The 27,561-nt window shown below is 46.4% G+C and overlaps 1 protein-coding gene across 1 annotated transcript in view; it reads right to left on the reverse strand.

The window, feature by feature from the left end:
• The window catches only part of LOC128703880 (uncharacterized), a 174,888-nt gene that overhangs the window by 91,723 nt on the left and 55,604 nt on the right, over positions 1-27,561 (reverse strand). The window contains exons 3-4 of the mRNA XM_053798727.2: positions 20,695-20,838; positions 14,641-14,854 (exon numbers count right to left, since the gene is read on the reverse strand). Of these exons, the coding sequence (XP_053654702.2) occupies positions 14,641-14,854; positions 20,695-20,838 (358 nt within the window). The remainder of the gene's footprint in view (positions 1-14,640; positions 14,855-20,694; positions 20,839-27,561) is intronic.

A 27,561-nucleotide genomic window follows, 5' to 3' on the forward strand; every position in this document is an offset into this window, starting at 1 on the left:
TCATTAAAAACCGATGGGGAGTTGAAGAAATGGAAGGAGTGGACAAAATTGGTGAAAGGGACTACATAGTAGGTACAATTCAGTCTAGGGAACATAAGGTAGTCACTGCAGTGATGTATAACCCGCCACAGAACTTCAGGAGCCCAAGAGAAGAATATGAAGAGAGCAATAGATCAATGGGATGGGAAAAGCCAAACTATAAAAGGGGGGGGACTACATAGGTATGAGGAACTTTCTGCAGGAGGTACAATCGGAAAGAGAACTGGTAGGAAAGTTAGTAAATGAAATGGACTATGTAACAACAAAATGCAAGGATACAGAGGAAAGGTTTGTTCCCAAGGGCAACAGAAATAATGGGAAGACCAGAACGAGCCCTTGGTTTACCCAAAGGTGTAGGGGGGCAAAAACTAAGTGCACTAGAGAATGGAAAAAGTACAGAAGACAAAGGACCCAGAAAAATAAAGATATTAGTTGAAGAGCCAGAAACGAGAATGGACAGATAAGGAGGGAGGCCCAGCGACAGTACGAAAACGATATAGCATCAAAAGTTAAGTCTCACCCAAAGCTGCTGTATAGCCACATCAGGAGGAAGACAACAGTCAAGGACCAAGTAATCAGGCTGAGGAAGGGAGGTGGGGAGTTCACAAACGACCAAGATGTATGTGAGGAGCTCAACATGAGATTTAAAGAAGTATTTACACTGGAGACAGAAAGGACTCTGGGAAGTCAGAACAGAGGGGGACACCAACAAGTGTTGGATGACATACACACAACTGAGGTGAAGAAGCTGCCCACCCAGTTCGGCCACCAGTCCCCCACCCAGTTCAGCCAACAGTCCCCCACCCAGTTCGGCCAACAGTCCCCCACCCAGTTCGGCCAACAGTCCCCCACCCAGTTCGGCCAACAGTCCCCCACCCAGTTCAGCCAACAGTCCCCCACCCACTTCGGCCAACAGTCCCCCACCCAGTTCGGCCAACAGTCCCCCACCCAGTTCGGTCAACTGTCCCCCACCCAGTTCGGCCAACAGTCACCCACCCAGTTCGGCCAACAGTCACCCACCCAGTTCGGCCAACAGTCCCCCACCCAGTTCGGCCAACAGTCCCCCACCCAGTTCGGCCAACAGTCCCCCACCCAGTTCGGCCAACAGTCCCCCACCCAGTTCTCGGCCAACAGTCCCCCACCCAGTTCGGCCAACAGTCCCCCACCGAGTTCGGCCAACAGTCCCCCACCCAGTTCGGCCACCAGGCTCCACTCACACCAGTCACCAGGCTCCACCCAGACCAGCCACCAGGCTCCACCCAGATCAGCCACCAGGCTCCACCCAGACCAGTCACCAGGCTCCACCCAGACCAGTCACCAGGATCCACTCACAACAGTCACCAGGCTCCATGTAGTGATACTGGTCCTGTGGGGAGCAGCAGCAGGATAATACTGCACCACCTCTTGGGGCCCTTAACAACAACAACAGTTTGGTGTGTGTCATGGGCGCCAACACATGGTGTGTGATTCTCTCCTATATCCATTTATCAGTGATGCAGATTACATGGTGAGTTTAAATATGTGGCCTGTAGTTATTATTAGATGTACTAGTCATTATATTTTGTTGTTGCAGAAGTACTATGAAGATTCTATGTTCAATAAAGCCTAGAGATAAGGCCTGTGTTTCTATCACAACAATTTATTGAACATAGAATCCTGGGCTACCTGGTGGTGATCCTGAGCTAGACTACATCACAACAAGGAGCGTTTACTGAAACCTGAGAGGCTAGACTGTGACCTCAGCTTATCAACGGCTGCTCAGGAATGGAAGCACTGGTTTAAGATTTTCGAAAACTTCTTGGGAGCCCTTCCTAAAGAAGATCTAGATAAACTAAGTCTGCTCATCAATTTTGTGTCACCTAAGATATACGAGGCTATTTCTGAGTGTAATACCTACGAAGATGCTATCAAAACCCTCAAGTCTCAGTATATTAAACCTACAAATGAAATCTTTGCACGCTATCGCCTTGCAACTCGCCGCCAGCAGATTGATGAATCCTTAGAGGAATACCTTCAAGCAGTGAAAATTTTAGGTAAGGACTGTCACTTCCAAGCAGTGACAGCTGCTCAGTATTGTGAAGAGTCCATCAGGGATGCTTTTATCAGTGACCTGCAATCACCAATAATAAGGCAGCGTTTATTGGAGAATAAAACTCTCGACTTAGCCGCTGCCTTGACCAGGCAAGAGCTCTAGATTCAGCCCAGAAGAATTCTGAAGTATACAGTACCACTCAGCCTTCTCGAGTGGTAAGTGCTGCAATTCCTGACCAAGACTCTTGCAATGAAGTTACTGTGGAACCTGCCTCAGTGACAGCAGCAGCAGGTACGGTGTTTCTCTCTTCTGGTTTTTCAAGACATCCACGTCCAAAGTGTTCTGCTCGTGAAGCAATGTGCCATAAATGCCACAAGAAAGGTCACTTTGCAAAAGTATGTCGTGCTAATGCATCAACAAGAGCTAGTGCCTCCACACATTCCAGTGATCATGCGACTCTAGCAACAGTGACTTCTGCGGCTACTCCAAATTCACTGTCAAAGGCAGTTGTGAAAGTATTCATCAAAGGAACAGAAGTAGATGGTCTTATTGATAGTGGCAGCTCAGAGAGTTTCATCAACCTTGACTTCGTTAAACGCCACTCCTTGACTGTACATCGCCCATCAGGTACCGTTTCCATGGCATCAACATCTCTCTCTATTCAGACCTTAGGGTTTTGTAAGGTAAATCTCAGAGTTAATGGAAAGGATTATCAAGATGTACATTTAGCTATTCTGCCACAACTGTGCTCTGATGTTATCCTTGGTCAGAACTTTCAGAAGCTGCATGATAGTGTCACCTTAACATATGGAGGTGAACTGCCTCCTCTTGTTGTCTGTGGACTTAGCACTTTAAGGGTAGACCCACCAAAGCTGTTTGCAAATCTTACCGCGGATTGCCATCCTATATCAGCTAAGTCACGCCGCTATTCTTATGAGGATCGGATGTTCATTGAGAAAGAAACTCAGAGGCTGCTGAAGGAGGGTATTATAGAACCGAGTGATTCCCCTTGGCGTGCACAGGTTGTTGTTGTTAAAGATGGTTATAGGAAACGGAGACTGGCTATCGATTACTCTGAGACAATCAACAAATTTACACTTCTTGATGGGTACCCTCTACCTCGAATTGACGATACAGTGAACAAAATTGCTCAGTACTATGTGTTTAGCACAATTGATCTACAGAGTGCCTATCATCAAGTCCCTATAAGGAATGAAGATAAACCATACACAGCGTTTCAGGCTAGTGATGGCCTGTATCAGTTTACCAGAGTCCCTTTTGGAGTCACCAATGGGGTAGCCTGCTTCCAACGAATTATGGATTCACTCATTCAGGAAGAGCAACTCATGGGAACTTACGCGTATTTAGATAATGTTACCATTTGTGGCAAGACCCAGGAGGAACATGATGCAAACCTTGATAAGTTTTTGGAAGCCGCCAAGAAGAAAAATATCAGTTACAATGAGGAAAAGTGCACTTTTTCAACTAAAAGGCTTAGCATCCTTGGTTATGTAGTGGAAGGAGGTTCAATATTCCCAGACTCTGAACGACTACGACCTCTACGGGAACTTCCAATGCCTCAAGACAAAAAGTCACTCCGAAGAACTCTTGGTCTCTTTGCTTATTACTCACAATGGATCTACAACTATTCAAGTAAAGTCCGCCCATTGAGTGCTACCACATTTCCTGTGACAAAGGAAGCAGAAGCCGCTTTCCATACTCTCAAACAGGACATTGAAAACTCAGTAGTTCAAGCCATTGATGAGTCCCTACCATTCGAAGTGGAAACGGATGCATCTGACATTGCCATTGCTGCAGTCTTATCTCAGGCAGGACGACCAGTAGCCTTCTTTTCGAGAACTTTTCAAGGATCAGAGAAATGTTATGCTGCTGTAGAAAAGGAAGCCCAGGCCATCATAGAAGCAGTTCGCCACTGGAGGTGTCATAGCGTGTCAGCGTGCCTCGTTGTGCTCCCGGTTTTTCTGGTGTTTTCACGGTCGCTCTTACGTGCTAGAACTTTAATTTGTGTCATCAATCCTATACGATACATCCCTCTAGCGCCTGGAACCAATCTTGGGCGGAAAACATTATATACTGAGTAAAAAAAAGGAGAATTAGTGTGCACTTCCTAGCAGAGTTTACTGCCAGAGGGGAATCATAGGCCTGTCCCGTGTGGAAAAATAATAATATTGAACTTTGTGTCAGAGGAAAGAAAGTCTCCCTGAAAGCATTGAGTATACATAGTGTATAGTGTATACTACAGTGGCTCCCTAGTATATTGATGATAAAGGCTAAAGTGTCATTTGAAAACAGGTGAATTTGTAAATGAAGTGATAAGCCTATAGAGGCAGGTGCCAGAAGTCGCCAGAAACTTACCACAGGTCAGCTGTTTTTAATAATCTTCCTGGCTTGCTAGTGTACTCGCATATAATCTAGTGATACCAGTGAATAGCAGAATACAGTGTTGTAGTAGCAACTAACCAGTATTATAATGGTACTTAGTGAAGTGGAGTGACTTTCATTAGTTTCTTTTTCTTGAAATACCAGACGTTACTGTGAATTTCATATAACCTGTAGTTACCAGCGGTTGCAATATACACAACGAGAAGCAATTATTACTACAGAAAAAGCGCCCTTCCTCCAAAATTTGCACCAGTCAACTATAGTGATAATATAGCATTTATTGTGGTGGAGACGGAAAAAAAAAATAGAGAAGCTAGATACAGCGATTGATAAACAAAGGTGGAGGCTCGACCGTTCGTCATTGTAGGAGTGCCAGCAGTCACCGGCTCTTCAACACGCAAGTTATACTTTTGTATCAATCAAATCACATATTACTCGGGTAGATAATTTCCAGTAGATCCTTCATGTGTTAGCTCAAATCACCGACCAGTATGGTTTAAATAAGTGACCCACTGATCAGATCAGATAGACTGGTCCGAACCCTTGACGGGTCCGAACCCTTGACTGGTCCGAACCCTGGACTGGTTTCAAACGGTTTCGTTGTGCACCACCTAGCAGGTTATTAATAGAATATTCAAGAGGTTGCTAGTAGAATTGCAGTAAATAAACCATTCAAATCATTATGAAGCTGTGTGTAGTCTGTGGTCAGTCAAACAAACGGGCTTCCACATGCATAAATTGTCATTTCTGTGGAAATTGGTGTCACGCCCCTTGTGCAGATATCCAAGAACTAGCTACAAGCAGTATTAAAACAGGGAAGTGTTTTTGGGTATGCCCAAATGAGATAAATCTGTGGACTAAAATCACAAGGGTATTAAAAGAGGTCAACATCAAAGCTGCTTTCATAGAAAACCTGGAAGCTTTCTACAACAGATGGGAACATAAAAAGTCCGGGCTGAATGGTACTGCCCTTGATACTGGCCATGTAGTCAGAAACTGTAAGGCTGGAGATGATGTCCTGGTAGTCAGTAAATGGGGGGCTGATAGTGCTGTCCTGGGAGACAGTAATGGTGAAGCTGGAGGTGCTGTCCTGGGAGACAGTAACGGTGAAGCTGGAGATGCTGTCCTGGGAGACAGTAATGGGGAAGCTGGAGATGCTGTCCTGGGAGACAGTAATGGTGAAGCTGGAGATTTTGTCCAGGTAGTCGGGAATTATACGCAGGAAGGAATACATATGAATGACCGCATAGGGGACAGGAGCCATAGTAGGGAAACAAGTGTAGTCAAAGATAAGATAAAACCAATATTGCAAACTAGAAATACCGCAGGAAATAGCAAACAAGAGGACTCCACTAGCAATAGTGAGGATATATTACCAAAAACAAATGGTGGGAGCTCCATTGTTGGTGCTAGGGAGGATAGAAGTAAGACAGGGAAACATGCACCAACAGGGAATACAGTCACAGAAACCCAAGGCAAACGGAAACCAAGCCTGTGCACATACTATGCACTCGGTATCTGCTGGCATGGGAAATCTGGAAAAACAGATGGGACGTGCAACTATGACCACCCTAGGAAATGCCATGCCCATATGACAACAGGAAAATGCAAACTCCCTTCCTGTAAGCTTTTTCACCCTGAACTGTGTACCTCTTCAGTACAGGAAAGACTGTGCTATAACTTAAATTGCCAGGCATACCATCTAAAGGGGACAAAAAGATACAAAACATCCAGGCCATGGGAAAACCTGGGTAGCCACAGCCACTCAAGAGGGAGAGGTTTTTTAGTGCCAGGAAGGAAAAAAAACTGGCAGGAAATGGCAGAAATCGTACACCAAATCCAGTCATTCCTGGAGTGGAACCACAGTCGATGGCCTCCACTCCAAACCAACAGATACAGATACTAATGCCGGAAAAAAAATCCCCCCCCCAGTACCAACAATACCACCAGTCCGATAACATTCTTCTTTGCAAATATACAGGGTCTAAAGCCAGCAACAAACAACAAAATACCTTTCATCCGTGGACTGCTTGCAGAGGCAAAGGCAATGTTCGCGGCTTTCACTGAGACCCACATAAAGGATCACTTGGACAATGAAATATGGATCCCAGGTTACAACCTATACAGATGTGACAGAGTGAACAGGCAAAAGGGGGGGGGGTTGGCCTGTACATTGCAGAGTCACTTGTTTGCACAGAACTGCTAAATGCCTCAAATGACGTAGTGGAAGTTTTAGCAGTAAAGGTCGAGAACCAAAACCTAGTCATTGTGATAGTCTACAAGCCTCCGGATGCAACATCCCAGCAATTCCAGGAACAGCTGTTAAAAATTGACCACTGTCTGGAAAACCTTCCAGCTCCTGCACCCAACATCTTGCTCCTGGGGGATTTCAACTTAAGGCACCTAAAATGGAGGAATATAGCAAATAATATTGTTGCAGTAATAACACCAGGAGGCAGCTCTGATGAAAACTCACACTCACGCGAGCTTTTAAATCTCTGCACAAAATTCAATTTAAACCAGCAAATAATAGAGCCTACTAGACTGGAGAATACACTAGACCTCATCTTCACTAACAATGATGATCTGATAAGAAATATCACCATATCAAAAACAATATACTCAGATCACAACATAATTGAGGTTCAGTCATGTATGCGCGGAGCCCCAGACCGACATAATGAGATTAGTCACGAGGGAGCATTCACCAAATTCAACTTCAATAACAAAAACATAAAGTGGGACCAAGTAAACCAAGTCCTAACCGATATAAGCTGGGAAGATATACTAAGCAACACAGACCCCAACTTATGCCTAGAACAGATTAACTCGGTAGCACTCGATGTATGCACAAGGCTTATTCCTCTAAGAAAAAGGAGGAGTAGATGTAAAACAGAAAGAGACAGGCGCTCCCTTTACAGGCGACGGAAAAGAATAACAGAGCGGCTAAAAGAGGTCAATATATCTGAAATGCGTAGGGAGACACTGGTCAGAGAAATAGCAAGCATCGAACTTAAGCTAAAAGAATCCTTTAGGAGTCAGGAATCGCGGGAAGAACTAAAAGCCATAAATGAAATCGAAAGAAACCCAAAGTATTTCTTCTCCTATGCCAAATCAAAATCGAGAACAACGTCCAGTATTGGGCCCCTACTTAAACAAGATGGGTCCTACACAGATGACAACAAGGAAATGAGTGAGCTACTCAAGTCCCAATATGACTCAGTTTTTAGCAAGCCGCTAACCAGACTGAGAGTCGAAGATCAAAATGAATTTTTTATGAGAGAGCCACAAAATTTGATTAACACAAGCCTATCCGATGTTATCCTGACGCCAAATGACTTCGAACAGGCGATAAATGACATGCCCATGCACTCTGCCCCAGGGCCAGACTCATGGAACTCTGTGTTCATCAAGAACTGCAAGAAGCCCCTATCACGAGCCTTTTCCATCCTATGGAGAGGGAGCATGGACACGGGGGTCGTCCCACAGTTACTAAAAACAACAGACATAGCCCCACTCCACAAAGGGGGCAGTAAAGCAACAGCAAAGAACTACAGACCAATAGCACTAACATCCCATATCATAAAAATCTTTGAAAGGGTCCTAAGAAGCAAGATCACCACGCATCTAGAAACCCATCAGTTACACAACCCAGGGCAACATGGGTTTAGAACAGGTCGCTCCTGTCTGTCTCAACTATTGGACCACTACGACAAGGTCCTAAATGCACTAGAAGACAAAAAGAATGCAGATGTAATATATACAGACTTTGCAAAAGCCTTCGACAAGTGTGACCATGGCGTAATAGCGCACAAAATGCGTGCTAAAGGAATAACAGGAAAAGTCGGTCGATGGATCTATAATTTCCTCACTAACAGAACACAGAGAGTAGTCGTCAACAGAGTAAAGTCCGAGGCAGCTACGGTGAAAAGCTCTGTTCCACAAGGCACAGTACTCGCTCCCATCTTGTTCCTCATCCTTATATCCGACATAGACAAGGATGTCAGCCACAGCACCGTGTCTTCCTTTGCAGATGACACCCGAATCTGCATGACAGTGTCTTCCATTGCAGACACTGCAAAGCTCCAGGCAGACATCAACCAAATCTTTCAGTGGGCTGCAGAAAACAATATGAAGTTCAACGATGAGAAATTTCAATTACTCAGATATGGTAAACATGAGGAAATTAAATCTTCATCAGAGTACAAAACAAATTCTGGCCACAAAATAGAGCGAAACACCAACGTCAAAGACCTGGGAGTGATCATGTCGGAGGATCTCACCTTCAAGGACCATAACATTGTATCAATCGCATCTGCTAGAAAAATGACAGGATGGATAATGAGAACCTTCAAAACTAGGGAGGCCAAGCCCATGATGACACTCTTCAGGTCACTTGTTCTATCTAGGCTGGAATATTGCTGCACACTAACAGCACCTTTCAAGGCAGGTGAAATTGCCGACCTAGAAAATGTACAGAGAACTTTCACGGCGCGCATAACGGAGATAAAACACCTCATTTATTGGGAGCGCTTGAGGTTCCTAAACCTGTATTCCCTGGAACGCAGGAGGGAGAGATACATGATTATATACACCTGGAAAATCCTAGAGGGACTAGTACCGAACTTGCACACGAAAATCACCCACTACGAAAGCAAAAGACTTGGCAGACGATGCACCATCCCCCCAATGAAAAGCAGGGGTGTCACTAGCACGTTAAGAGACCATACAATAAGTGTCAGGGGCCCGAGACTGTTCAACTGCCTCCCAGCACACATAAGGGGGATTACCAACAGACCCCTGGCAGTCTTCAAGCTGGCACTGGACAAGCACCTAAAGTCAGTTCCGGATCAGCCGGGCTGTGGCTCGTATGTTGGTTTGCGTGCAGCCAGCAGCAACAGCCTGGTTGATCAGGCTCTGATCCACCAGGAGGCCTGGTCTCAGACCGGGCCGCGGGGGCGTTGACCCCCGGAACTCTCTCCAGGTAAACTCCAGGTAAATTATTTAACTGGTAGACATTTCACCATAAGGACTGACCAACGGTCCGTGATGTATATGTTCGACAAGAAGCACAAAAGTAGGATAAAGAATGACAAGATATTACGCTGGAGGATGGAACTATCGTGTTATGACTTTGATATTCTGTACCGACCGGGTCAAGAGAACATCTCACCTGATGCATTCTCTAGGTCCCACTGTGGAGCAGCATGTCATGATTTGCAATCACTCTCAGCTCTCCACAAGGCTTTGTGTCACCCAGGAGTTACATGCCTGTACCATTTTGTCAAATCAAAGAACATGCCCTACTCAGTGGAAGATGTGCGACAAGTGATCAGAGCATGCAGAGTATGTGCAGAGTGCAAGCCAAACTTTCATCAGCCAGAGAAGACTCATCTCATAAAATCCACCCAGCCTTTCGAAAGATTGAATATAGATTTCAAAGGACCTCTCCCAAGCACAAATCAGAATAGGTATTTCCTTAACATAGTAGATGAATATTCAAGGTTTCCCTTTGTATTCCCCTGTGCAAATATGGCTGCTTCAACTGTTATTAGTTGTCTTTCACAGTTGTTCTCTATTTTTGGTATGCCAGCTTATATCCATTCAGACAGGGGATCCTCGTTCATGAGTAACGAACTTCAGGAGTTTTTGGCTAGCAAAGATATTGCCTGCAGCAGAACAACAAGCTACAACCCTCAAGGCAATGGTCAAGTGGAGCGGTTCAATGGTACTATATGGAAGGCAGTTACAATGACATTGAAGTCGCGCAATCTACCTGTTCAACACTGGCAAACTGTCCTACCTGATGCTCTTCACTCTATTAGATCACTGCTGTGCACAGCTACTAATGCAACCCCTCATGAAAGACTCCTCAACTATTCACGTCGTTCCTCTACGGGAGCCTCCGTGCCCACTTGGTTATGTCATCCTGGACCCGTTCTCCTGAAGAGTCACCGTAGGATGAACAAGACGGATCCTTTAGTGGAAGAGGTAGAGCTCCTGCAAGCTAATCCACATTACGCCCACATTCGCTACCAAAATGGTGAAGAGACTACAGTATCTACAAGACATTTAGCCCCAGTTGAAATCCCTATTAGTGTGGAATCTCAAGATACACCAATAGATGTGAAAGATGCTTCGCTTTCTCCTGGAAAGCCCCTTGAGACTACCCCTATGGAAATAGAGGATTCTGCTCCAGCAGTTAATCAAACCCCGCTGGAAAATATCGAACCTGGTGAAGAGGCTCAAGGGCTACGAAGGTCGGGACGTGTACGTCGCCCACCTAACAGTTTGGGAGATTACTGTCTCTGATATTTTAGAAGGGGGAGATTGTAGTGATACTGGTCCTGTGGGGAGCAGCAGCAGGATAATACTGCACCACCTCTTGGGGCCCTTAACAACAACAACAGTTTGGTGTGTGTCATGGGCGCCAACACATGGTGTGTGATTCTCTCCTACTATATCCATTTATCAGTGATGCAGATTACATGGCGAGTTTAAATATGTGGCCTGTAGTTATAACTTTTCTCTTGACATATGCAAGACATCACCATCCCTGTTGAAGCTGTTATTAGATGTACTAGTCATTATATTTTGTTGTTGCAGAAGTACTATGAAGATTCTATGTTCAATAAAGCCTAGAGATAAGGCCTGTGTTTCTATCACAACACTCCACTCACACCAGCCACCAGGCTCCACTCACACCAGTCACCAGGATCCACTCACACCAGTCACCAGGATCCACTCACACCAGTCACCAGGATCCACTCACACCAGTCACCAGGATCCACTCACACCAGTCACCAGGATCCACTCACACCAGCCACCAGGCTCCACTCACACCAGCCACCAGGCTCCACTCAGACCAGCCACCAGGCTCCACTCAGACCAGCCACCAGGCTCCACTCAGACCAGCCACCAGGCTCCACTCAGACCAGCCACCAGGCTCCACTCACACCAGTCACCAGGCTCCACTCACACCAGTCACCAGGCTCCACTCACACCAGTCACCAGGATCCATTCACACCAGTCACCAGGATCCACTCACAACAGTCACCAGGCTCCACTCACACAAGTCACCAGGCTCCACCCAGACCAGTCACCAGGCTCCAGTCACCAGGCTCCACTCACACCAGTCACCAGGCTCCATTAAGAATACTTTAATCCCTAAAATTTGGATTAAAAGCAAATCTCAAAATATATACACTGGGAGAGAGACTTCTTGGTATATATATCCGTGTTGCAATCTCATTATAATGTTTATACCGTTTGAAAGAATTGATTACCTGGTTAAATAAAGATCTCAGGGAGGGTTGGGTTAGGTTAGGTTAGGTTCGTCAGGAAACAGGACAAGTGTTTCCTGACGCGGGTCTTAGTCAGATGATGACCAGCAGCTGGAGCTTTCGGTCATCTGACCGATCCCTTCCACTGGCTTACCAGTGGGTCACACTTCTTCGGTGGGATACGACCGGTTTGTCGAAAGAAAATTTTATTTATATCAGAAAGGGAGAACTAAACCACCCGCACTTCGTAAAATAATGACCTGTTGTATATTAGCGGTATACACTACCGACAAGATCAAGAAATACACACATGTGCAACATCTGGGTTTCTTGTAGACATTTCGCCCATCAGTGGCTTTATCAATACAAGAACATAATTAGAATGTAGAACTGTATGCAAGAGACAAGGTAATCAGTCCCTCAGCACCGTAGTCTTCAACGATACGGTACTATGTACCCCAATCACCTCTTCTAGCTTTGTACCACACACTCATTTACCCTTACCTCACCTATGGTATTTGTGTATGGGGATCAACCACAGCAAATTATCTTAAGCCTTTAATAACCCAGTAAAAAGCTGAAGTGCGATTGATTAATAAGTACTGCATTAGACAACACCCGGTGGCCTGGTGGCTAAAGCTCCCGCTTCACACACGGAGGGCCCGGGTTCGATTCCCGGCGGGTGGAAACATTTCGACACGTTTCCTTACACCTGTTGTCCTGTTTACCTAGCAGCAAATAGGTACCTGGGTGTTAGTCGACTGGTGTGGGTCGCATCCTGGGGGACAAGATTAAGGACCACAATGGAAATAAGTTAGACAGTCCTCGATGACGCACTGACTTTCTTGGGTTATTCTGGGTGGCTAACACTCCGGGGTTAAAAATCCGAACGAAATCTTATATCTCCACACTTTTCAAGTCTTAACTTATTAAATATACAAAACATCCACACTTGTTATTGTGCCTACTACATACACAGAACACTATATTGTAGTGTAAATCCTCTTTTCAAACTCCTCCTTAATAATTATAACAGAGCACAACCATAATACGAGAGAGATCACTCTTCGATATCCTTCGTGTTCATCTCTATGCAAAAATGCTATGCATGTAAAAGGCCTGAAGATCCGGAATTCATTGCCAGAACACACTGAAGGACCACTGTCTGCAAATCAGTTTAAGGCCCAAAAAAGAAATCACCTCACCACCCAAAATTAACCAGACAAACCGTACCTAACTACTACCAGTTTCTCAAAAGTTACTCATATTCTGCTGATGAATACTCAACCACTTACTACTTCGAAATTAGGTTGTCTGTTCTTTTCATTGTTTTAAATATCAGTAGATTGTAATACAGTGCATCATAATGTAAATTGTTCCATTGTAATACCAAATTTCATTGTTCTAAACAGTACTAAACTGTAATATCATCACACTGTAAATTTTGATATATTACCAAAATCATGTAGCATCACCTGATATAATATTAAATACAGTGGACCCCCGCATAACGATTACCTCCGAATGCGACCAATTATGTAAGTGTATTTATGTAAGTGCGTTTGTACGTGTATGTTTGGGGGTCTGAAATGGACTAATCTACTTCACAATATTCCTTATGGGAACAAATTCGGTCAGTACTGGCACCTGAACATACTTCTGGAGTGAAAAAATATCGTTAACCGGGGGTCCACTGTACTCCTGTACTCACTAATTCATCTAATGACCATATGAACTATGTATTAAAAACTGAAATTGTTACTGCGTTACTGTTCTTAAGTTAATCTTTAAGTCTGGCCGAAATACTCGGCACACAGAGGGGCTTCTGGCATGTACACCAGACTATTATATTCCCCTGTACAACCACGTAATTTGTCAAAATAAAAGATCTAATCTAAAGCACAGGCAGGGAGATTGTCACTTATATACTGGCTACAGAGGAGGGAGGTGCAGCAGATGAAGGCATTTTGACTGGTTGGCAGGTACCTAGTTCAGCTATCAAAACTTTGGGGGCCCAGTCACTGGACCCATTACGTACCTCTGTAATCTGTAAATACCTTTGTAACTTGTCATGATTGTGACCAGACCTACCTGGAGTTCATTACATTTGTAAATTGTGAGTTCATTACCTTTGTAAATTGTGAGTTCATTACCTTTGTAAATTGTGAGTTCATTACCTTTGTAACTTGCTCAGCTATCAAAACTTTGGAGTCCAGTCCCTGGACCAATTATATACCTCTGTAATCTTTTGACTACCGCCCACAGGATGGGTATGGAGTGCATAATAAACATATTAAACTAACTGGCAGGACTGCCCAGTGGAAGTGGGTCATACCCGAGACAGGCCAGGAGTAGCAAAAAGATTTTGATGTCATCTGGATGGCACATTCAACATGTGTAATCCATAATGACCTGTAACCACCCCGTGAAATGATGAACTGTCTATATAGGTTTATGTAAAATAACCACAGGGAGAGTTGAATGATAGTTCCAAGCCTTTCGTGTTGCATTAGGAGCTTGCAGTGTTGCATAAATAAGAGCAGAACATCCAGGCAGATTCGTTCAGGGGAACGACTCTCTCCAGCATGATTACCCTGTGGTTATTTTGCATGTTCTATCGCTCGTTCACGATTATTGCATATATAGATTAATATTGTGTTACACTTGTTGGCCAGTTAGTAGCATAGACTACAAAATGCATCCGCCTTGTTCAGCTATCAAAACTCTGCGGTACAGTCCATGGACCCATTATGTACCTCTGTAATTTTGACTACCGTCCCCAGGGTGGGATTGGGGTGCATGATAAAGATATGAATCTGACAGAGTACAAGACTGGGGGTCCTTATCTCCCAGGTGGGTTTAACACCCCCTTGCCACACCTACCGTTCCATGATTTTATGACTTGTGAAGTTCCATTAAGCCCGGCCTCTTCCATTTTGTTGTGGTATTCTTTGTTGATATAATCGATATCTTCGGTGTTGGGGTGGACCAGTATGCCTTCTGTGTTACGCAGGAAGCATCTACCATAGTGACCCAGACCAGCACCGAGGTCAGCCACGGTAGAACTCCCGAAGAGTGTCTCCAGGGCAGCACACAGCTGCGCAAACACAGTTACTAATAACACGTAAGAAAACAGTCAAAGCTGACAGCTAGAAGGAAGTGCACACGAATGCTTACATTGAGGACACTTCACTAACGTTTATAATAACAGTAATAATTATTATTTCTTTTACAAGTACATGATATCACTTATACAGACCATAGCTGACATCCAGTGATGTCCTGGAAGACAGTGCTCGTGAGGTTACTAGTGTTGTCCTGGAGGGCAGTGAAGACAATGTTATTCAGTCCACAGAGGTTCAAAATCGATACAACTGAGGCATCATCAGGGGATGATGCCTCAGGGAACAGTGTCGACACACTACCAGCGAAACCTGGTGGAAACACTTATGTCCATACAGGGTGAAAGATAGGGAGGAAACAGGAAAAATAAATGCACCACCAGCAAATGCATCTACAATAAATTCTAGGAAACAGAATTACATGTTAACACAGTCTTGGGTATCTGCAGGCACGGTATATCTGGTAAAACAGGTGGGACATGCACCTTTGACCATCCCAAAAAATGCCGCACCCACATGACAACAGGAGTGCAACCTCCCCTCCTGTAACTTGTTCCACCCGAGAATGTGTCACTCATCAGTCCATGAAAGAAAATGCTACAATGCATTCTGCCAGGCACATCACCTAAAGGGGACTAGAAGACACAGACCAGCCAGACTATGGGAAACAAAAGAGGGGAGCCATAGCCTCTCCAGGGACAGATGTTTTTTGGAGCTAGGAGGGAAAAAATCCTACACCAACTGAAAACACTTCTGGAACAGAGGCACGGACATTGGCCTCTACCCCAGAACAACAGATATTAGAGCCAGCAAATAACCCCCCCTAAATTCCACCAATATAAAGACATTTGTCTTTGCAAACATACAGGGTCTAAAGCCGTCAAAAAACAACAAAATTCCTTATATCAAGGGACTGCTCACGGAGTCAACTGCAATGTTTGCAGCATTCACAGAGACCCACATAAAGGATCATCATCACAACGAAATATGGATCCCAGGTTATAACCTATTCCGATGTGACAGATTAAACAGGCAACAAGGGGGGGTTGGCCTGTATGACACAGTCGCTCATTTGCACAGAACTACTAAACACCTCATATGATGTAGTTGAAGTTTTGACGGTAAAGATTGAAAACCAAAACCTTGTCATTGTGGTAGTATACAAGCCTCCAGATGCAACTTCCCAGCAATTCCAGGAACAGCTTGAGAAAACTGACCACTGTCTGGAAAATCTTCCAACTCCTGCCCCAAACATCTTGCTACTGGGAGATTTCAACTTGAGACACCTAAAATGGAGGAGAATATCAAACAATGTTTTAGCAGAGATCACCCCGGGAGGCAGCTCAGATGAAAATTCACACTCACGAACTATTAAATCTCTGCACCAAATTCACCTTAAACCAACAAATATTAGAGCCTACAAGACTAGACAATACGCTGGACCTCATTTTCACTAACAACAATGATCTGATATATATATATATATAACCGTATCAAAGACAGTTCACTCAGATCACAACATAATAGAGGTACAGACATGTATGCACAGGGATCCGGACCAGCAAAATGTAAGCAGTCATGAAGGTCTCTTCACGAAATTCAATTTCAATAACAAAAACATACAATGTGATCAAGTAAACCATGTCCTAAATGAAACAAGCTGGGAAGATATCCTAAACAACACTGCTCAAAACATTTGCCTTGAAAAAATGAATTCTGTGGTTCTTGAGATCTGCTCGAGACACATTCCATTAAGAAAAAGAAAAAGAAGATGTAAACTAGAGAGAGACGTTCCCTATACAGACGAAGGCGAAGAGTCACAGAGCTGCTGAATGGGACCAATATATCGGAAATGCGAATGGAGGCACTAGACAATGAAATTGCAAATATCGAACTTAGGCTGAAGGAATCTTACAGGAGACAAGAATCACAGGAAGAACTAAAAGCCATAAAGAAAATTGAAAAAAAAGAAATACCTCTTTTCTTATGCCAAATCTAAGGGTAAAACAACATCCAGTATTGGGCCGCTGCTTAGGCGGGATGAAACACACACAGATGACAGCCAAGAAATGAGTGAGATACTAAAGTTCCAATATGACTCGGTGTTCAGCGAGCCGCTACCCAGACAAAGGGTCGACAATCCAAGTGAATTCTTTATGAACGAAGCTCAAAATTTGGACATCCCAAAAATCTCGGATATTATCCTAACTCCACAAGACTTTGAAGAGGCAATGACATGCCCAAGCACTCTGTCCCAGGCCCAGACTCATGGAATGCCATGTTCATCAAAAACTACAAGAAGCCCTTGTCATGCGACTTCAGTATTCTATGGAGAGGGAGCATGGACACAGGGGTCATCCCACACACACTATCAACAAAAAAACTTAGCCCCACTTTACAAAGGTGGCAGTAAAGCAATTGCAAAGAACTACAGACCGATAGCACTAACATCCCATATCATAAAAATCTTTTGAGAGGGTTCTAAGAAGCAAGATCGCCAACCACCTAGATACCCATCAGTTACACAACGCAGGGCAACACGGGTTTAGAGCAGGTTACTCCTGCCTGTCCCAGCTACTTGACCATTATGACAAGGTCCTGGATGCTGTAGAGGATAAACAAAATACAGATGTAGTATACACAGACTTTGCAAAAGCCATCGACAAGTGTGACCATGGTGTAATAGCACACAAAATGTGTGATAAAGGAATAACAGTTAAAGCTGGTAGATGGATCTATAACTTCCTGACAAATAGAACACAAAGAGTAATAGTAAACAGAGTAAAGTCTGAGGCAACCATGGTAAAAAGCTCTGTTCCACAAGGCACAATGCTCGCTCTCATTCTATTCCTCATCCTCATTTCTGAAAGAGATGTAAGCCATAGCTCCGTGTCTTCCTCTGCGGATGGCATCTGGATCACCATGGCAGTGACCTCCATCGAAGACACTGCGAGACTCCAAGCAGACATCAACCAAATCTTCGAATGGGCCACTCAAAACAATATGAAGCTCACTGAGGACAAAATTCAACTACTCAGATATGGGAAATTTGAGGAAATTAAAACTGTATCAGAGCGTAATAGTAATGTGAAGGACCTGGGAGTGATAATGTCAGAGGATCTCGCCTTCAAAGACCACAACAATGTATCTACCTCATCAGCTAGGTAAATGATAGAATGGATAATGAGAACCTTCAAAACTAGCAATGTCAAGCCCATGATTCTTTTCAAATCGCTTGTGCTCTCTAGGCTGGAATACTGCTGTACACTAACGGCCCCCTTCAAGGCTGGCGACATTGCAGATCTGGAGAATGTACAAATAACTTTCACGGCACACATAAGTACGATAAGGCACCTAAATTACTGGGAACGGTTGAAGGTCCTTGATCTGTATTCCCTGGAATGCAGGCGAGAGAGAGAGATGATAATACAGTGGACCCCCGGTTAACGAACTTTTTTCATTCCAGTAGTATGTTCAGGTGCCAGTACTGACCGAATTTTTTCCCATAAGGAAAATTGTGAAGTAGATTAGTCCATTTCAGACCCCCAAACATACACGTACAAACGCACTTACATAAATACACTTACATAATTGGTCGCATTTGGAGGTGATCGTTAAGCGGGGGTCCACTGTATATACTTGGAAGGTCCTGGAGGGATTGGTACCAAACCTGCACACGAAAATCAGGAGGAGATGCAACATTTCCTCGATGAAAAGCAGGGGCACCATGAATATATTCAGAGAGAACACAATAAGTGTCCGGGGACCAAGACTATTCAGCTGACTCCCAGCTTACATAAGGGAGATTACCAATAGACCCCTGGCTGTCTTCAAGAAGGCAGTGGACAGGCACCTGAAGTCTGTACCTGACCAACCAGGCTGTGATTCGTACGTCAGCTTGCATGCGGCCAGCAGTAACAGCCTGATTGATCAGACCCTGATCCACCATGAGGCCTGGTCTCAGACCTAGCCGCAGGGGGCGTTGAGCCCCAAAACCCTCTCCAGGTAAACTCCTTTAAGATTCCTTCAGCTTAAGTTTGATATTTGCAAATTCATTGACCAGTGCCTCCCTTCGTATTTCAGATATATTGGCCCCTCTCAGCAGCTCTGTGATTCTTCGCCTTCGACTGTATAGGGAGCATCTCTCTCTTTCTAGTTTACATCTTCTCTATCTTTTCTGTAATGGAATGCACCTTGAGCAGATCTAAAGAACCACAGAGTTCATTTTTTCTAGGCTAAGGTTCGGATCTGTCTTACTTAGGATATCTTCCCAGCTTGTTTCATTTAGGACATAGTTGACTTGTTCCCATTGTATGCTTTTGTTATTGAAGTTGAATTTTGTGAAGACACCTTCATGACTGATCACATTTTGCTGGTCAGGAGACCTGTGCATACATGTCTGTATCTTTATGTTGTGATCTGAGTGTATTGTCTTTGATACTGTTATATTACTTATCAGATCGTCGTTGTTAGTGAAGATGAGGTCCAGCGTATTGTCTAGTCTTGTAGGTCTAATATTTGCTGGTTTAATGTGACCTTGGTGCAGAGATTTAATAGCTCGTGTGTGTGTGTGAATTTTCGTCTGAGCTGCCTCCTGGGGTGATCTCTGCTACTACATTGTTTGCTATACTCCTCCATTTTAGGTGCTTCAAGTTGAAATCTCCCAGTAGCAAGATGTTTGGGGCAGGAGTTGGGAGATTTTCCAGACAGTGGTCAGTTTTCACAAGCTGCTCCTGGAATTGCTGGGAAGTTGCAACTGGAGGCTTGTATACTACCAGAATGACAAGGTTTTGGTTTTCAATCTTTACCGCCAAAACTTCAGCTACATCATTTGAGGAGTTTAGTAGTTCTGAGCAAATGAGCGACTCTGACATACAGGCCAACTCCCCCCCCCCATCCCTCCCTGTTGCCTGTTTAGTCTGTCACATCGGAATAGGTTATAACTTGGGATCAATATTTCGTTGTGATAATGATCCTTAATGTGGGTCTCTGTGAATGCTGCAAACATTGCATTCAACTCCGTGAGCAGCCCCTTGATGTAAGGAATTTCGTTGCTCATTGACATTTTTAGACCCTGTATGTTTGCAAAGACAAATGTCGTTGTGTGTGTTGTTCTGGAGTATAGGCCAATGACTGTGCCTCTGCTCCACAAGTGTTTTCAGTTGGTGTAGGATTTCTGTCACTTCTTGCCAGTCTTTTTTCCCTCCTGGCACTAGAAAACCACCTTCTCTGGAGAGGTTATGACTCCCCTTCTTTGTTCCCCATAGTCTGGCTGGTCTGTGTCTTCTTGTTCCCTTTAGATGATGTGTCTGGCAGTATACGTTGTAGCATTTTCTATAATAGACTGACGAGTGACATTTCGTGGTGAAAAGTTACAGAAAGGGGAACTGCACCCTCCTTTTGTCATGTGGGTGTGGCATAATTTGGGATGGTCAAAGATGCATGTCCCACCTGTTTTACCAGATATACCATGCCTGCAGATACCCAAGGCATGGAAATTGCATAGATTGGAATTTTGTTTGCTATAATTTTTTTTGTGTGGTTGCATTCTCTGCTGGTGCATTTTTTTTTGTTTACCCTCTACCTACCACACCTGTTTTTGCTGGTAATGTGTCAACACTATTCCCTGAGGCATCATCTCCTTTCGTTCCATCTCCAGCAATATCGCTATTTTGCACTTCTGTAAAATGAATAACGTTGTCCTTATCTGTTTCGTATGTGATAGTTACCTTGGGCCTTCATACATGGTAATCTTGTGCCTACATACATAGTTTAGTTGGACTATACATAGTTACCTAGGGCTATACAGAGTTACCTTGGCACTCCAGTAGTAGTTCCAACCAACAATGAGTTTATCCTTGTCTAGGCAGAACCCGCCAGACGGCAGCACCAAGTTGGCCTCACAGAAGAGTTTGTTCAGTAGCATCAGTGTCCTCTGGTGGCCCTCTTGCAGCTCTCTCTGTGGGAGTCCACAGTAAAGAAAACATTAGCACCAGTGAACCACAACCTGGACAAGCCATTTAAACATGTACCCTAAACCACACTAATATATCATTTAAGCATTGAAACTACAGCAGAATGAATCATTAAAATTCACATGTTGATGAGTGAGACACATACAATAATCATTTTGATTTCTGCGTGTACAAGTTATACAGACCATAGGTGACATCAGTGACATACTACTATATAGAATTGAGACACTTATGCAACACATGGGAATCTTTATTGAAGAAACGTTTCACCACACAGTGGCTTCATCAGTCCAATACAAAGTAGAAGTGGGTAAGGAGAGGAGAAGTTCGAGGTAATCAGTCCCTCAACCTGGAATCGATGTGTTCAGTCCATCAATCTTGTAGGAAAAGCAGCATAGGGCCAGAGAGGTGGCTTATATATTGCAGTCAGGTGAGGTGGTTCAAAGACTTCAACTCTTGCCCAACCTTTGGACGACGACCCACTTACACTAGTGGCAGGTCCCACTGTGATCCCGCCTCCTCCTGCTTCACCTCATCTGACTCCAGTATATAAGCCACCTCTCTGGCCCTATGCTGTATTTCTTAAAAGAGAGATGGACTGAACACATCGATTCCAGGCAGAGGGACTGATTACCTCAAACTTCTCCTCTCCTTACCCATTTCTACTTTGTGTTGGACTGATAAAGCCACTGTGTGGCGAAACGTTTCCTCAATAAAGATTCCCATGTGTTCCATAAGTGTCTCAATTCTTCAACTTGTCGGTTTTCTAAGCCATTCATCACATACTGCTATATAGAATGTCGCTTCTTATGCAGAGCATTTCCCGCAAATTACCGCCCACAGGATGGGTATGGGGTGACTTCCACCCCAGGATGGGTATGGGGTTACTACCACCCTCAGGATGAGTATGGTGTGACTACCACCCACAGAGTGGGTATGGGGTGACTACTGCTAACAGGATGAGTATGGGGTGACTACGACACACAGGATGGGTATTGGGTGACTACCACCCACAGGATGGGTGTGGGGTGACTACCACACACAGGATGGGTATGGGGTGACTACCGCCCACAGGATGAGTATGGGGTGACTACCACCCACAGGATGGGTACGATGGGGTGACTACCGCCCACAGGATGGGTATGGGGTGACTACCACCCACAGGATGGGTATGGGGTGACTATCGCCCACAGTATGGGTATGATGGGGTGGCTACCGCCCACACAATGGGTATGGGGTGACTACAACCCACAGGATGAGTATGGGGTGACTATCGCCCACAGTATGGGTATGATGGGGTGGCTACCGCCCACACAATGGGTATGGGGTGACTACCACCCACAGCATGGGTATGATGATGTGACTACCACCCACAGGATGGGTATGATGGGGTGACTACCACCCACAGGATGGGTATGGTGGGGTGACTACCACCCACAGGATGGGTATGATGAGGTGACTACCGCCCACAGGATCGGTATGATGGGGTGACTACCACCCACAGGATTGGTACGATGGGGTGACTACCACCCACAGGATGGGTACGAATGGGTGACTACCACCCACAGGATGGGTATGATGGGGTGACTACCACCCACAGGATGGGTACGATGGGGTGACTACCACCCACAGGATGGGTACGATGGGGTGACTACCACCCACAGGATGGGTACGATGGGGTGACTACCACCCACAGGATGGGTACGATGGGGTGACTACCACCCACAGGATGGGTACGATGGGGTGACTACCACCCACAGGATGGGTACGATGGGGTGACTACCACCCACAGGATGGGTACGATGGGGTGACTACCACCCACAGGATGGGTACGATGGGGTGACTACCACCCACAGGATGGGTACGATGGGGTGACTACCACCCACAGGATGGGTACGATGGGGTGACTACCACCCACAGGATGGGTACGATGGGGTGACTACCACCCACAGGATGGGTACGATGGGGTGACTACCACCCACAGGATGGGTACGATGGGGTGACTACCACCCACAGGATGGGTACGATGGGGTGACTACCACCCACAGGATGGGTGTGGGGTGACTACCACACACAGGATGGGTATGATGGGGTGACTGCCACCCACAGGATGGGTATGATGGGGTGTCTACCACCCACAGGATGGGTATGATGGTGTGTCTACCACCCACAGGATGGGTATGATGGGATGTCTACCACCACAGGATGGGTATGATGGGGTGATTACCACACACAGGATAGGTATGATGGGGTGACTACCACACACAGGATGGGTATGATGGGGTGACCACCCACTGGATGGGTATGATGGGGTGACTACCACCCACAGGATGGGCATGATGGGGTGACTACCACCCACAGGATGGGGATGATGGGGTGACTACCACCCACAGGATGGGGATGATGGGGTGACTACCACCCACAGGATGGGCATGATGGGGTGACTACCACCCACAGGATGGGTATGATGGGGTGACTACCACCCACAGGATGGGTATGATGGGGTGACTACCACCCACAGGATGGGTGTGGGGTGACTACCACACACAGGATGGGTATGATGGGGTGACTACCACCCACAGGATGGGTATGATGGGGTGACTACCACCCACAGGATGGGTATGATGGGGTGACTACCACCCACAGGATGGGTATGATGGGGTGACTACCACCCACAGGATGGGTATGATGGGGTGACTACCACCCACAGGATGGGTACGATGGGGTGACTACCACCCACAGGATGGGTATGGTGGGGTGACTACCACCACAGTATGGGTATGGTGGGGTGACTACCACCCACAGGATGGGTATGGTGAGGTGACTACCACCCACAGGATGGGTATGATGATGTGACTACCACCCACAGGATGGGTATGATGATGTGACTACCACCCACAGGATGGGTATGGTGGGGTGACTACCGCCCATAGGATGGGTATGGTGGGGTGACTACCACCCACAGGATGGGTATGGTGGGGTGACTACCACCCACAGGATGGGTATGGTGGGGTGACTACCACCCACAGGATGGGTATGGTGGGGTGACTACCACCCACAGGATGGGTATGATGATGTGACTACCACCCACAGGATGGGTATGGTGGGGTGACTACCGCCCACAGGATGGGTATGGTGGGGTGACTACCACCCACAGGATGGGTATGATGGGGAGACTACCGCCCACAGGATGGGTATGGTGGGGTGACTACTGCCCACAGGATGGGTATGGTGGGGTGACTACCGCCCATAGGATGGGTATGGTGGGGTGACTACCACCCACAGGATGGGTATGGTGAGGTGACTACCACCCACAGGATGGGTATGGTGGGGTGACTACCACCCACAGGATGGGTATGGTGAGGTGACTACCACCCACAGGATGGGTATGATGATGTGACTACCACCCACAGGATGGGTATGATGATGTGACTACCACCCACAGGATAGATATGGGGTGACTACCACCATCAGGATGGGTATGGGGTGACTACCACCATCAGGATGGGTATGGGGTGACTACCACCATCAGGATGGGTATGGCGTGATTACCACCCACAGGATGGGTATGATGGGGTGACTACCACCCACAGGATGGGTACGATGGGGTGACTACCACCCACAGGATGGGTATGGTGGGGTGACTACCACCACAGGATGGGTATGGTGGGGTGACTACCACGACAGGATGGGTATGGTGAGGTGACTACCACCCACAGGATGGGTATGGTGGGGTGACTACCGCCCATAGGATGGGTATGGTGGGGTGACTACCGCCCATAGGATGGGTATGATGGGGTGACTACCACCCACAGGATGGGTATGGTGGGGTGACTACCACCCACAGGATGGGTATGGTGGGGTGACTACCACCCACAGGATGGGTATGGTGGGGTGACTACCACCCACAGGATGGGTATGATGATGTGACTACCACCCACAGGATGGGTATTGTGGGGTGACTACCGCCCACAGGATGGGTATGGTGGGGTGACTACCACCCACAGGATGGGTATGATGGGGAGACTACCGCCCACAGGATGGGTATGGTGGGGTGACTACTGCCCACAGGATAAGTATGGTGGGGTGACTACCGCCCATAGGATTGGGTGACTACCGCCCACAGGATAGGTATGATGGGGTGACTACCACCCACAGGATGGGTATGATGATTTGACTACCACCCACAGGATGGGTATGATGGGGTGACTACCACCCACAGGATGGATATGGGGTGACTACCACCATCAGGATGGGTATGGGGTGACTACCACCATCAGGATGGGTATGGGGTGACTACCACCATCAGGATGGGTATGGCGTGATTACCACCCACAGGATAGGTATGATGGGGTGACTACCACCCACAGGATGGGTATGATGGGGTGACTACCACCCACAGGTGTAGACAGCCTGTACTGTCTGCACAGACAGCCCATGCTGTCTGCCAGCTTAGTTCATATTTCGCGCCATTCAAGTGTTGCCCTCTGTAGCTAGGCCTCTCAGTGGGCATGGCAGCCTGCCTGCCCTTGCCTCGCTCTCACTCTGGTGACACCCTTCAAGCAGTCAAGACAGTAGGCCTAGTAGCTCTCTCTCGTGGGATGGCCCTGCCCGGGCCATGGGCACAACACACAAGCCTGTGTACCCACCACGACTTAACAATAAAGTAAGAAGCCTCTGAAGACGTATCATTTACTCCACGCTACCAGAACGCCAAAACAAATGGGTTATAAATGATGGGAAGCGGTGGTCGCAGCAGTTGTTTGCCCAGAGAGAGGAAGGAAGGAATGAAGTCATCTTCACTTCGTCATCCCATGCAAGAAGCATCCGTCTCTCAGCGTGTTATCCTGATGTCGTGTCTGCACATTTGAGCATCCAGACTCAGGTATAAGCAGGATCCAGCCGAAATTTACCGAATTTCTTCGAGAATTGTAAGTGGTGTTCCAGTGACCCCATGCTACAGCGTCCCACGCTGTTTCTCAAGTCACGTGTTTAGCGTCACTTGTATGTTCTGCTGTTGTTCAGCTCAGTACAGCTGTTTCAGCAAGCCAGAGGTGAGTTTTGTGGAGATATCTGCATCCAGTGTGTTTCCCTGTGTTTGTGGGTGGGAGGAGGAGGAATGGCCAGATGCTCCCACGCCATACTCACCCACGCTCCTCGCCACCACACTACCATACACTCACCACTACTCACTCCCTCTGCTGTGTTTTCTGCTGTTTTCCGTGTGAATTCATTGCCAGAACTGTGTATCCGAGTGCCCGAGGCCACTCGAAGCTAAGTGGATCAGCATGTCACGTGGATCACGACGCCATGTGGGTGTGGGCGATGTCACGTGGATCTACCATGCCACGTGAGTTACCGAGCCAGATGTCCCAGGCCACATGCTGTGGTCTGCTGCCCGCATCACATTGACGTCACAGACGATGCTCCCCGACTTCATGACGTCACGATGTCTGCCTGACGTCACCTCGAGATGTCTGCTGACATCACAGTGCTACTGGCGTCACCTCGCGACATCACATGATGTCACATCGAGTGTTCTAGTAATTATTTCCGTATTGTCGAGAAGATTGAGAGAAGATATATGTCGTGCGTTAATTAATTCCTCTCCGTCAGTGTACCGCATGTACTGTGGATGTGTTTAAAGTTTGTGTGTGTCCAGTGAGGTCTGAGCCAGACCTGAGTAGCACCACTGTGCTAAGTCACCCGATGTGACCAGTGCGTTTGACAGTTATCAGACAGCCCTGAGCGTACGAGCCCCCTTGTACAGAAAGCTCTTGTGCTCGTCGCTCGTGATGTTCTGCAGAATCGTACCTGCTACGATTCCCATCGAGATTTGTTTCACTTCACCTCCAGACCTTCAGAGTGCAGTTATATGTAGAGAAACAAGTATGGGGATGCTTAGACTAACCTCTGCTATAACTCCAACTGCCAAGAGAATGACACTTGTCAAGCCGCAGTTAGCCCTGTCGGCAGGTGCTGTGTCAGCCTCGTGTCACAAGCTTCAGTGAGCAGCCTGCACAAAGATGATGTCACTGACTACTAGCTCTCTCACTGCAGTCTGGTGTATGATGTTACGACTCCCAGGTGTTTCGCCCAGTCGTCTCTGCCATGACTCGCGCCACAACTCGCTTCACGCTCGCCGGCAGTGACAGCCCAGCGACAGTACCAGTCGAGAAGTGTCCTCCTGAGTCGCTTGCCAAAAGTCCTGCCCAGTTGCGAGTTTTGTCGACGCCTCACTCGAGGGCACCAGCATGTCATGCCCCAGGTTGAGTGAAAACCTGCAGTGACTCCTACGATGAGTACTTCACCGTTCCAGAGGAGACCATACCCTGTTACGTCACAGCTCAGCCGCAGCGATGTCTCCTGTGTTGCAGTATCTGTCCAGACGCAGGAAGGCGTGTAGCGATGCCCTTTGACACACTCACCCTATGACCACGATGTTTAGCACACCCACATGTTTTTTTCTTCCCACCCTGTAGGAAGTTTTTTTTTTCTATGTCCATATGTATATATATGTTTTTATTTTGTGTTCTGTGCCCTGTTCCTACGAGAGAGAGACCGAGTTTCTTTTACCACCAGTATTGTCGCATCGGGACGAAGCGCGGTAGGTGGCCGAGCATATGTAGACAGCCTGTACTGTCTCCACAGACAGCCCATGCTGTCTGCCAGCTTAGTTCATATTTCGCGCCACTCAAGTGATGCCC

This window comes from Cherax quadricarinatus, chromosome 95 (genome assembly GCF_038502225.1).
Source record: "Cherax quadricarinatus isolate ZL_2023a chromosome 95, ASM3850222v1, whole genome shotgun sequence".
Taxonomy (NCBI): Eukaryota; Metazoa; Arthropoda; class Malacostraca; order Decapoda; family Parastacidae; genus Cherax; species Cherax quadricarinatus.